Source organism: Durio zibethinus, chromosome 10 (genome assembly GCF_047325235.1).
Source record: "Durio zibethinus cultivar Kanyao isolate XHJ-2024 chromosome 10, ASM4732523v1, whole genome shotgun sequence".
In the NCBI taxonomy this organism is placed as follows: Eukaryota; Viridiplantae; Streptophyta; class Magnoliopsida; order Malvales; family Malvaceae; genus Durio; species Durio zibethinus.
The window spans coordinates 4,145,097-4,158,008 of NC_143171.1; the positions used below are offsets into that span (position 1 = coordinate 4,145,097).

The 12,912-nt window shown below is 31.5% G+C and overlaps 1 protein-coding gene and 2 non-coding genes across 4 annotated transcripts; 1 reads left to right on the forward strand and 2 right to left on the reverse strand.

The window, feature by feature from the left end:
- The first annotated feature begins 4,231 nt into the window (after positions 1–4,231).
- Positions 4,232–8,165, forward strand: LOC111292363 (growth-regulating factor 1-like). 2 transcript variants are annotated; one of them, XM_089766492.1, is made up of 5 exons: positions 4,270–4,958; positions 5,511–5,735; positions 6,279–6,636; positions 7,070–7,155; positions 7,273–8,125. In XM_089766492.1, the coding sequence occupies exons 1-5, from the start codon at positions 4,562–4,564 to the stop codon at positions 7,881–7,883; spliced, it is 1,677 nt and encodes a 558-aa protein (XP_089622618.1). In that variant the 5' UTR covers positions 4,270–4,561; the 3' UTR covers positions 7,884–8,125. The 2 variants fall into 2 exon arrangements, with proteins under 2 accessions (XP_089622617.1, XP_089622618.1); XM_089766491.1 differs by having other exon boundaries at positions 4,232–4,958; positions 7,070–8,165.
- Positions 8,166–10,770: 2,605 nt separating this feature from the next.
- LOC149516363 (small nucleolar RNA snoR8a) lies at positions 10,771–10,863 on the reverse strand. Its single transcript, XR_016346051.1, has one exon. It is a non-coding gene; the product is annotated as a small nucleolar RNA snoR8a (small nucleolar RNA).
- A 68-nt stretch (positions 10,864–10,931) lies between these two features.
- On the reverse strand, positions 10,932–11,048 carry LOC149516364 (small nucleolar RNA snoR126). Its single transcript, XR_016346048.1, has one exon. It is a non-coding gene; the product is annotated as a small nucleolar RNA snoR126 (small nucleolar RNA).
- Positions 11,049–12,912: the final 1,864 nt, after the last annotated feature.

Genomic DNA, 12,912 nt, shown 5'->3' on the forward strand with positions numbered 1-12,912 from the left:
TTTGTCTTTTTTCCAATTAAAAGCCTATTTAATAAAACAAGGCCAGAGATTCAACTTCGTTGAAACTTAATTGGGTTAGATTAAAATCCAGTGTTGAACAATTAATTATGAACCGATCAACACCCAATTGAACGGATGAAAAGTCGAATTAAATCAGTTCATTTTATTATTAGTTTTTTAAATGATAAGATATAAATTTGAATTTTATAATTTTATACTATAAATTTATCGTAAGTTAAATGCATATTTTTATTAAAATGTTTATTATATTTAAATCTTGTATAATATTAAAATAAAATATTTAATATTAATTTTTAAATCAATTGATATATTATTAAAGTTAATGCTTAAAAATAATGAATTCAAAAAAATTTATGTACATAATATCTTACTTAATCAATAAATATAAAGATAAAATAAGTTGTTAATTGATTTGCGTGATCCATTCCAACCTCAGAACTATGACTTTCTATTGTATGAAATGATTTATGGTTCAAATTAAGTTAGCGAATGATAGGTACAACATATATCATAAAAAAAATTTATATGTAGATCATGAAATCTGTTTCACGTTAGAATTTAAGATTTTTCAGTCGAAATATCTCGAATTCTAATTTAAAATAAAAAATTTATGCTTCTCATTGTATAACTTAAAATGATAAAATCCAATAGATATTTGAGACAGTCACATATGTAACTAATGAAAAAAAAAAAAACAAAAAAGAAAGGACAAAGCTAAAGTGATGATTGATTTAATTTGGACCAGAAAGTGAAAGAAACCAACATGGGGAGGGGGGAATTTAGAAGTAGTATTAAATCACATTGATTTTTGACATGAGTTTTTGCGAACCAAGTTAGATCATCCAAATTAATATGGATAACACTATTAAGCATATAAATTAAAATTAATTGATAATAAATAAAGAGATTGATTTTAAATATATGATTACAAAAAACTTAAAACTTATTAGGATAAATTTGAATTTTGATATTATATTAATTATTTAATTTAAAATAATTAATAATAAATAATAAATAAAAAGATCAATTTGAATATAAAATAATAAAAATTGAATAAATTACATCATTAGTCATTTAATTATGATCATATTTTTAAAATGATTATTAAATTTTTAAAATTTTTAATTTAATCACTAAAATATAAATAAAATTTTTTTTGTCACCCAACTGTTAGTGCATTGACATGATAATATATGATATTGCTATATTAACACGTCATTAGAGATTAATAGTTAAATGACCAAAAATATTTATTTAAAATTTAATAATTGAATTAAAAAATTTAATAATTAAATAACTATTTTTAAAGATATGATTATAGTTTAGTGATTAATAAATATTTTATTTTAAAAAAATTAAAAACTTAATAGATTTAGCAACATTTCATATATACAAAAAATTTTAACTAATAAATATAATTTATTAGTTAAATATTAAAATTTTAATTTTAATAATCAAAATTTAAATTTTGACCATCTTTTATCAAAAAAATATTTATGGGCCTTTTAAAGTCCATTTGACCACTTAAAAGAACCGAAATAATCAACTTTCTAGTTTATTATGCAAACAAATGCGAATCCATCCCATTCCATGGAAGAGATTTTGGCTTGGGGTTTAGAATTAGAGAGGATGGAGGGTAGGGTCACGTGGCAATTACACCTTTGTTCATGCAACCACACGCTACTGACTTTTCCCCTTTAAGGCCTTTACATGTATCTCCCTCCCCCAACTGTGAAATCTCTAGGTCAGCTCTCTCTCTCTCTCTCTCTCTGTGGTATGGTAAACCCCCAGATTTTAACTCAAAGGGCCACTTGCCCCTCCACTAAAGGACAAGATCCCTTCTATGAAAAAAAAAAAAAAACAAAGTCGAAGAAAATTTATATAACAAGTAAACGTATATAAGCATGAATTGGCATTAATGCCCTTTGCAACCCATTTGAAGTGCCCCAACCCCTTCTATTCAATTAAAATTAAATATTTTGAGATGTTGGAAACGTGATAATAATATATATATTTTATAAAATCTATCACAGTTTAAGAATAGAAAAAATGTTATAGATTTTAAAATTTGAATTAAAATATACTGAATATTATTTTTTAAATATGATAATATTAATTAATTAAAATAAACTCTTAATTCATTATTGACTTATGTTAATTGTATAAGTAATAAACAAAATTCTCTTCCTATTATATAAAAAGGAAAAGTACTGAATTAAAAATGGTTGTCTCTGTTTGCTATAATTTCCATTAAGAATTTTAAAGCATCAATAAATTCCTAGCTAAAATATCACAAATTAAACATATATCATTGAATATAAATGAAGAATCCTAGTGAATACTAGTAGCATTTAGAGTTGACAATCCAACTTGTATCGACGAACTTCGATTCGATCCGATCTCATATGATTGAATTTTTTTTTAAATTAAATTTTAGATTAGGTCGAATCGTGTAATATTAATAAAATTAAGATTAAATTGTATTTAAATTTTAAGTAAACTTGATCTGACTCGATATTATATAAAAATTATTTTAATTAATTAATTATTTTTATTTATATATATTTATATTTTAAAAAATAATATTTTATTAATTTCGAATTGGATCAAGTCGAATTTAAGTATAAAAAAATAAAATTTTTTTTTAAAATTCAATCAAATTCAAAATTTATAAATATAAAATCGGATCAAATTCATGACGAAAAACACTAGTCCTAACTAACCCATTACCATCCCGATAATATTTTATTTGGTTAATTTTTTGACCCTCGTATATAAATAATTTTAAAGGGAAAGGAGGAAATAATATCTTGCCATTTACAGTAAAATATACTAGAAAATATATTTAATTCTTTTTTCCTAAGTTTTGATAGATGAGATTGTTATGATTAACAATGATAATTTAAAAAAAAAATAGTGATCATAAAGTGAACTATATTTAGATGTCATTGCTTTAACGTTGAGTTAGGATTTGATGAGCGATACAAGTAAATTATATTTTCATTTTTAACTCTATTTTGGTTTAATTACATTGTGTGAGAATCAACTTAGGCTTCGTTTGAAATTAATTGGATCTCCATTGACAGGTCAGTTGCGACAATGGGGTCAGGGACGGCAATGAAGCCCGTCCTCGGGTTTCGGTCCGACTCGATCCTATAAGGTCGGATTTTTTTTTTTTTGAATTTCGAGTTTCGGGTTGGGTCCGATCGGGTAAAATTGAGTAACAATCGGGTCGGATCGGGTTTGAGTATACCTAAAATCCAATCTTACCCGACCCGATATTTATTAAAAAATTATTTTTTAATTAATTAATTATTTATATATATTTATATAATGATATTTTTAAATATTTATATTTAAAAAATAACATTTTATATTTTAAAAATAATATTTTATTAATTTCGAATCAAATCAGATCGGATACGATTTTACATATTATCGGATCGAATTGTATCGAATTCAAATATTAAAAAATTCAGATCAAATCGAAATCGAATTTGATAAAACATAAAATCGAATCAGATTCGGGACGAGCAAAATCCGCCCCGAACCCAACCCGATGCCATCCCTAAATGGGGTGCGTTTTGTAGTTTTAAGTCATTGACTAAACTTGGTTCAGCAGTCAATTAGCTGTCAATTGGCCAATATATTTATTTATTTATATTTTATTTATTATTTTTTACATAATATTATAATTATTGAAATATTTTTAAATATTTTTCCATTTTAATTTTTTATTTAAATTAGTAAAATAAATTTATTAATATAATATAATGAAGATATTATTTGATATATTTATTATTTTTATTAATTATTTATTAATAAATTATTATTTAATATAAAATAATTAATAATTAAATACTATTTTGTAAATATTAAATTATTTAAAATTATTATTATAAACAATATTTATTTAAATATGCTTAATAATAATTTTTTATTTTTATTATAATTTACCTCGTTATCATAATTATTTTTATATCAAAATATATATCCCATAATTTATTTAATCTCATTATTATAATAATTAATCTTATTATTATTATTATTATTTTTAATAAAAAAAACCAATCTAATTTTTATGCACTTAGAGGTTTAAAAGGAATCAGAAAATAAATAGAAAACTCTGAAGTCTCTACCAAGGAGAATTTGGTAACTTTGACGATCCTTTAAAACAACTTAAGCTATCTTTTCACTTGGAGCAAAAAACATGGATAAATATTTGGCAACATGTCTGAGATGTGGAGTGTGTTGGTTCTTGGTACCTGAGCCTGGTCTGCTCGTTCACTCTCGGTTTGAACTTTTCTTTTCTCTCTCTCCAATTATTTTTTCTTTTTTGTATTTTTTTTCCATAACAAGGATGGACTAAAAATCAGCTCTGAACAGAAACAAAACCCACACACATACATACTAACGCCTCTGAGATGCATCTCTCTTTGTATGCCATCAAACGCTTGTTATTCAAAGCTTCAACTTTCAACTCTTCCTTGTCATCGACTCATGCTTTTTAGAGACTGTTTGGATTGGTTCTGTCTCCAATATGGATTTTGAGGTTCTGGGTTTGGAGGGTATTGTGGTCCCTGAAAATGGAACTCTATCTCAAACTCGACCACCTCCACCACCATTCCTCTCAGCTGAGGCCAAGCCTAAGATTGTTGGATCTGGGTTTACCAAGCAAGAAAGATCTTCTGACTCAGCTGAAGATCACTGGAAAAGTTCTAAGTTACCCAGAACTCATGATTTGTCAACCCCAAATGCAATGCCATTGCACCAAGGCACTCCCTTGTTGAGATCTAATTCCTTGGTCTCGGCTTACACTCACCAACAAGAGCATATACTTAGCTTGTCTTCACTCAAATCTGAGGTTTCTTTTATCAGCAAAGACGGTGGCTTTTCTTACTATCAGCATACACCCTCTATGTATAATAGAAATGCCGGTAATTTTTTTATGTGTGTTCTGTTTTGAAACGCTTTTGTTTTTGGGTAAAAAAAATTGGTACTTTGTGATTTGTATTGGTTTCTGATTTTTGTAAGATGCGGTTTTGGGAAATGTGATTTCAGGTATGAGAGATTTAGCTACCTTCATTGTGCAGAAAATGGGGTTGTTTAAATTATCATGTAGATTTATTTCTATATAACAGTGAGGGTCTTTTCATGGGCATTTACTAGAAATTTTAAGTTTTTGAGTCTTTTCAAATAGAAAAGGTGTCTTTTTCCTCTTACGAACTTGTACCAATTACCTTTGGTTTTGGGGGAAAAATCCCAACTTTTCTTGCTATTGCAAAGAGAAGGGGGAAAAGGGCATAAAGGGTTGGAAAGAATCTGTACTCTAGAAGATATAAGACTTTGTTTGGTCTTTTTCTTTCTTCTTTTTCTTAAAAAATTTTTTTTCGTGACTTTTACTGTGGAAAATAGTTGAAAAAAGTTCATGGCATATGTAGCTTCAATAAATGTTCCAGTCAAGTTAACCCCTCAATATCTTGTTTCAGATTATGGTTCTGGAAGCTTGAATGCAAGCATGCATGGGCCTCTTACTGGGGTTAGAGGACCTTTTACTCCATCTCAGTGGATTGAGCTAGAACACCAGGCATTGATCTACAAGTACCTCACGTCTAATGTGCCTGTACCTTCCAATTTGCTCATTCCTCTCAATAAGCCCCTCTACCCTTATGGCTTGTCTAGCTCATCTGCTGGATCCTTGCCTCCCAATTCATGTAAACTTCTCCTCTCTGTCTCTTTTTTTTTTAATAAATACTTGAAAATAATACATCTCCCTTAGGATATGCTTGACTTAGATCCCTTCTTTGTAATTAGTATGTTTTTTAGTTTTCTATTTGGGTTTTATTTCATTTTTAGGAGGTGACTGCTGTTGTTCTTCTTTGGTGCATGTATGTGTTGAAAATGAAATATTTGTTCATTTGGTGCTGGCAAGGTGGTGTCTGTTAGATGGTAGAGTAAATTTTTAGAATTCCATATGTAGATGATACTGGATCCTATATTACTTTGCTGATGGTAACAGGGAATTTTGGATTTTGCAGTTATATCTTACAGTTTGTGCAGTGATCTCAAAGTTTTCTGTTTATCTTTGGTAGAAAGTTTTATCCAAAACCATGATATCTCAATTAAAAGTAATTTTAGCTAAAAAGTAACACTGGGTTTGATGTTAAATCCATACTTTTTCTTTTTCCTTTTTTGCCTGCTTGTCTTTATTTTTGATCATTGGTTGTTTCTTTCATCGTTTTAAAATATATATTTAGTGGGATGGGGCTCTTTCCATCTGGGGTACTCCGGCAGCACTGACCCTGAACCAGGGAGGTGTCGTCGAACGGATGGAAAGAAATGGCGGTGCTCCCGGGATGCTGTTGCAGACCAAAAGTATTGTGAAAGGCACATAAATAGGGGCCGCCATCGTTCAAGAAAGCCTGTGGAAGGCCAGACTGGCCATGCTGCCTCTGGGACCACTAATTCAAAGGTGATGCCAATGTCTTCCTCCATGTCAGCATCGGTGATGACAAGTGGTGGTGCATCCAACTGCCTCACAATTGCACAGCAGCCCCAGTTTAAGAACTTGCAATCTGGTGCTGCCAATCCTTCTGCCGACACCCTTGTCAACAGGTGAAAATATACTTTATGCATTCGAGAGTGCTTTATTTGTTTACATTCTTATTATTCCTTTAGTGATATTTGGGATGATATTGCTTTGAACAATTTGCATACATATACTTTCTGTTCCTTTCTCTTTACTTTAAAGTAGACCCCATTATTTCATCTTTACTTTGGTGACAGCGACAACACCTTGAAGTTGAGACTTAGGATTCTCTTTGTTGGAGTCTTTCATTATTTCTTTAGAGTTCTATTGCTAGGTACTTTGGTTAATTGGATATATTATAGATTAAATCAAAATTAAGTAGAGGCTTGGAGTTCCACATCTTTTTCTCGCTTTACGTGTATGCTTTTTGAATCTTTAATTGTGTACATTGTGGTTCTGTTTCCATTATTTCTACTATTTTTTTAGATTGTTTCTAAAAATTGAGGGTGTGCATGGCAGAATACAAGATCCACGGGGGCTTTCCGTGATGTCTTCCGCCACCAACCTGAAATCCAACAACTCTACATTTACCATTACGAAACAAGGTATTCCATTTGCAGAACCCTCTCGATCAGATTTTGGACTTGTTGCCTTTGATTCTCTTGTTAATCCATCGCATGGAAGTTCCTACATGAATTCTAAAGAGTATGGTCCATTCTTAGACTTCACTGATCAAGAAACCCAAGACCAAAATACACTTCGCCAATTCATTGAAGACTGGCCCCAGGATCAATCTAGTCGTTCTGTCATTACTTGGCCAGAGGAGTTAAAATCAGACTGGACCCAACTCTCTATGTCTATTCCTATGGCATCTTCAGAGTTCTCATCATCCTCGTCCTCACCAGCACAAGAGAAACTTGCCCTTTCACCTCTTAGATTATCTCGGGAGTTTGATCCAATCCAAATGGGTTTGGGAGTGAACAGTGACATTAGTTACCAGAACCAAAAACAAGCTAACTGGATACCGATATCTTGGGGAAGTTCAATGGGAGGTCCTTTAGGAGAGGTCCTAACCAACACCACAAGCAATGTGGGTAGCTGCAAGAACTCATCAGTACTTAGCCTCTTATCTGAAGGGTGGGATGGCAGCCCACAGTTGGGATCTTCGCCGACAGGTGTGTTGCAGAAGGCACCTTTTGGTTCACTTTCAAATAGCAGCTCAGGGAGCAGTCCTATAGCTGAGAACAAGAAGCCCAATAATGGTGTCAGCCTTTGTGAAGATGTGCTTGGCTCCACTCGATCTCCCTTCTGTAATCAGAAGCTAATAATATAAGCGAGAAAAGAAGGAAATTGTAGAAAAAACCGACCCTGGAGCCGTTTCATTAGAAGAAGCAGCTTGAAGAACTTCAGTTTGTCTAATTAATTTCCTTTCATCTTTGTTCTTTTAACTTAATGTTCTTTAATTTTACAAAGTAGGAACTTGGTTATATCCTATTTAATGGATATTGGACATTCTGGAACATGTGGATTTGTGGGTGTAAGAGTGTATCTATCTATCCATAGTTTATGAGTTTTAAGAAGTGATTTATGATCTGATTAATTGTCTCATATTCTGAATGGATTTTGGTCTTTGCATATTATTGGATAGTGCAGCTTATCTTTTTTCAATTATAGGTAGTGAACTTTACATTCTTGAAGACCTGAAGAACAAAAATAATTCGGGCTGCGAGATTGAGGTTGTGTACGGGCTGGACCCCATTGTAACAGGAAAAGTGGGGTAGAAGCTGGTCAATGATCGTGCTGAAACTTCCATCATCATAATATATGGAAAACTTCCAAAATACATATTGATCATTGACTCTGCTGGGCCATTTTGTGGCAGATCCCTTCCTATCCTTTGCAGCTGGTAGATTGCTAACATAATTTGAGATCATTATAGAAGATCAGGATGGAGTTTCCTGGACTCCAGGCAGGAGGCACATTTGTGGCCTGTACACCCGGCAGGCCGAGCAACTGCTCCCCACTGAGCTGGTTGACCCCATTGGTTTAGAGTGACGCAGCTGCGTACCCAGGCTTGACCAAAAGTCATGATAAATTAAAACATGGGACCAACTCTGAAATAAACATTTTGGTGTTGGGTCCAATAATTGGGGTTGAAGATGGACCCCTAAAATATCTGAAAGAATTTAACATGATTGAACCCAGAAAGAATCCAACAATAGTAAGAAAAATATTTCTACTATTATATGTTGTACCCTACCCTACCTTACCTGAGTAATAAAGTCATTTTGACTGAAAATTTTGTTTTTATTATTGTCCAGTGGCCTTGTTAGGTACAGGGAAAATGAAAATTGGATTGTTAATGAAACCCAATTTCATTGGTTTACAACAACAAATTTTCAGGATTATGTCACAATGGAGAAAGATTTTTTGGAATGTTTGATTTTGTAGCTGCAGGCTATAATCGCCATTGAAGGAAGAGGTTGCTGAAAAAATGTACAGAATGAAACTGCTTTTTCAAGTTTTAGTCTCTCAGCAGACATCCAAGATTCTTTAAAACAAATATCCTTTTCTCTCCAGGCTGTTTCAAAAGAAACGTTGGTATTCAAACAGCCTCGTAAATAAAACAGACGTGAAATTCCCTGCAAGATTTGTGATCAACAGTTTTTTTTTTAAACTCCGATAAAGAAGGGTCAGAGACTCAGACTGCTGTTAAAAAACTGAACTTGGCTTGTTTTCTGCCGTAGATAGTAGCATGATAGTTGATATTTGGTACAGAAATGACTCTATTGCCATGTGATATAATACAAGCTACTGTATTTTACATCGAACTGTGGTTAAATACCTAAATCCCATGGTCCCAAATCCCAGGCCTGAGAAAAGAAAGAGCAGGAGTGGAGGACCCCTCTTTCTTCTGTGGAGTGCATGTTGATAGCTTTGCGGGGCAGTGACAACCAGGAGTGAAAGCAACTGCTGGAGAATACACTGGCCCCCTGGAAGTGGCAGAAACACTGGTTCATAGCTCATTTACCTTGGAAACAGACCGGCAAAGTTGAAAAACTGTTTGACCATTTTTTTTTCTTCTCGGCAGCACAAGCAAGAATGTTTCAAATAACTGACCTAAGATTTCCTGTATCTATATGCAAAGCCAATCAATGAAAGGAAACCTGCCAAAATCAAAACGTTGGTTCTTTTTTATTTTCTTTTTCCTTTCCCCAAAAAATTTCTCATGTTTCATTGTACTGCTACAATGCTTACTGTTCATACTTCAATTTGGTGGCCTTTATGGCTGTCTTGCATAGTCACTTTCCAAAATTTATTAAAGGAAAAAAAAAAACAAACATTGGGGCCAACGTTATTTTGAGTTAGGATTCTGCTCTGCCAAAGAGACAAATCTGGTTCTTTCAAATCATTTTTTGATCCTCCTCTACCCTGCTAAACTTTTGCCATGAAAGAGCATAAATTCTGGAGTCTTAACCATAATTGCTAAAATAAACAAAATGCAAAAGCACAGATAAAAGCAATTTAGTAATTTCCTAACAAGGTCTTCTTCATACATTTAATAATAGTACATAATTAAACTTGGCAGCTTTTTGGCTTAACCTTATTTCTCTTTAAACAAAGGATTGACATTTTGAAATTTGAACTAAAATTTGAATTTGTTTTTTTAAAATAATTTCACTTGAACCAACAACTAAAGGAAAATGCAGCCAGAAATGCATGGGCCAAGGGAAAATAAGAAGGAAAAGGAATAGGACACCAGTTTTTGTATAGATAAGATTAAAGTCTTTGCTAATGTTGCATAGTCAAACAGTTAAGTCTACGCAATGCGAAGCATAAATAAGGACTCAGAGTGAAAATCCAAAGCTTGAAAACTCACAATACAGAGATTGTCGTACTTCATTTTTAGGTGCACAAGCTTGAAACTCAAGCTGACTTACATTTCCATTTTCATAAGTGTTAAAAACTAAACTCCAATGCTGTCAATGATACGGTAGGAATAAGATTATCAGCCAAGAAATGGCGTCTTCAATCCAGGAAATTTCAGCTTCAAAGTCGACATTAAGATGCCTAAAACACTTCCCAAACTAAATTATGATTTAATTTTGACGTTAATCTCAACCATCAAAATGCAATATCAATTAAAAGAACAGAGAATCATAACCTGAAATTTAATACTATTACAAAAAAAAGAAAAAACCGAAAAAAAAGGGAGTGGAGGAGCTCAGATTCTATGGGTGTAATTAGAGGTCTGTCATGCCCAATTTGAGCAAATCAGAACGAGGAATTATTTTTATAATCATCGCTTTCTCCATCTTCCCCATTAATTTTTTAAAAATGAAACCACACAAATCATTAAAAACCAAAAAAAAAAAAAATTTAGGCTCAGACACGCACAAACGCTGTCATCAGAGAGCTGTTTGGTCCTTATATTGCAAAATTTAAGGAAAAAAAATCAAATCAGAATCGAGAAATGTAAAATCTGTCATCATCGCCTAATTTCGAAACAACATATCTATGAACTAAATTTCTAATGCAAAATAAAAAAACAGAAAACAGAGAAGAAGACTGAGAGGTGGCCAAGGGGGAGAGTTGCTATGCAATTTATAGCTGCGAAACCCTAATTCTGAAATTTTTATTGAGGGTTTTGTGTAAATGACGCCTGCTGTCCTTCCGCTTCAGGTCTTGGGAGTTCTGGGCCAATGGCCCAAATCCATTTATTCAAGTATTCAGCTCCCGGGCTGGTTGATAACCAAATCGAAGTTTATAACTAATACGATTATAATTTTGTTTTTTCTTTTTTTAAATTGTTTTATAATACTAGTATAAAATTTCTTGTGACCTAATTTAATTTTGTTTAGATATAAGTTAACGTAAAATAAAAATTATTTTTATGAGTTTAGATATGCACCCCTTGTTTTACTTTATATTTTTATTTTTTAAAAAATTTTTAAAATTTATCCTTAAATTCTCTTATTCTAATACATACCTAATTGAAAAAGATATTACGACTTAAATTCTCTCGAACCACAATCTCTAAGTATCAAATGAAATTTATTGAGTGTAAAACAAGAAGTGAATTTGATACTTTTTATTTTCATAAATGAGATAAAATTATAAAATCAATATTAAAAACGATATAATTCTTTTATATAAGAAAATCATAATATAAAAATTAAAAATATGCATACTCTAAAATTTAAATCCCGAATTTATTGACAAATTACTCCAATTCGTAGTCACTAATTTGTTTTTGTATGTAAATATTGTCATTAATTGCTAGAATAAAGAGTACTTTTATAAATTTTAAACTAATTAATTAAAATCAACATATTTTAAAAGAATATGTTCTTTCTTTCAATAAAATTCCATGTTTAGAGGATAATTGCTAATAATTATATACAAATGATATTTTTATTAAAAGTTTAAAACGCATTAACCTCAAAATGAAAAAGTATGTCTTCGAGTCTCATAAAATGCATTCCCTAGCTCCTCTTCACATATTCCATCATTTTCTTAATTAACCCAAAATGGAAAATACACATGTTTAAGTTTTGCCATACTACCACATCAACAAGCAATCATGATATAAACTGTCGATTTCCTTGACTGTTTTTTTCACCTTATTATCTGATCATTTATTTTCCTTAAACTTCACTCCATAAATTTGTTGTCACCCTTACCATCAACCTATCATTTTAATCACTTTTTTTTGGTCGTACGCATATAATATTTGCTTGCTAATGTTCTACCTTATAATTTTGTCTCCAAGCCTCAAGTTTCCAAACAAAAGAAGTTGGCCAAGCCCAAACTTTTGATGGCGACTATGCTTTGAATAGACATAGATGATCCCTTCCAATGTTGTCTTAATAATGAGCTTTGATTTTGAAAGGCTTTGATTAGATTTTCTCAGTTGTGTATTCATTAATTACTTGCCCCAGGATTATAGTTAAGAATTTCGAAAACAAAAATCATGCACTAATCAATTTGATCAAATGCTCGGATGTATGATAATTAAATGTCTAACACGTATATAATGATATAATTGTTTGAGGATAATGAATTTGGTTTTGCTTGTTGGCATGTCAGCAATCAAATTCTGATCTTAACTAAAACTTAATTTCTCTTAACTAGTTGATTTAAATGCATTGTATCAACCTTACCTACCCAAACAAATATTGAACCACTGGGGTTTGTCAAGTCAAGGCTGTTAAATTAACAAACACACTCTTTATTAACTATTTTCTGCACATTTCAACGAACCTGCCCTTTTTTTCCCTTTTCTTTACTTTCATCATCTCTAATTACTTGATAAATTCATTTGAAAGCAAAAAGCAGCTTAACATTCACGTTTTATTCGC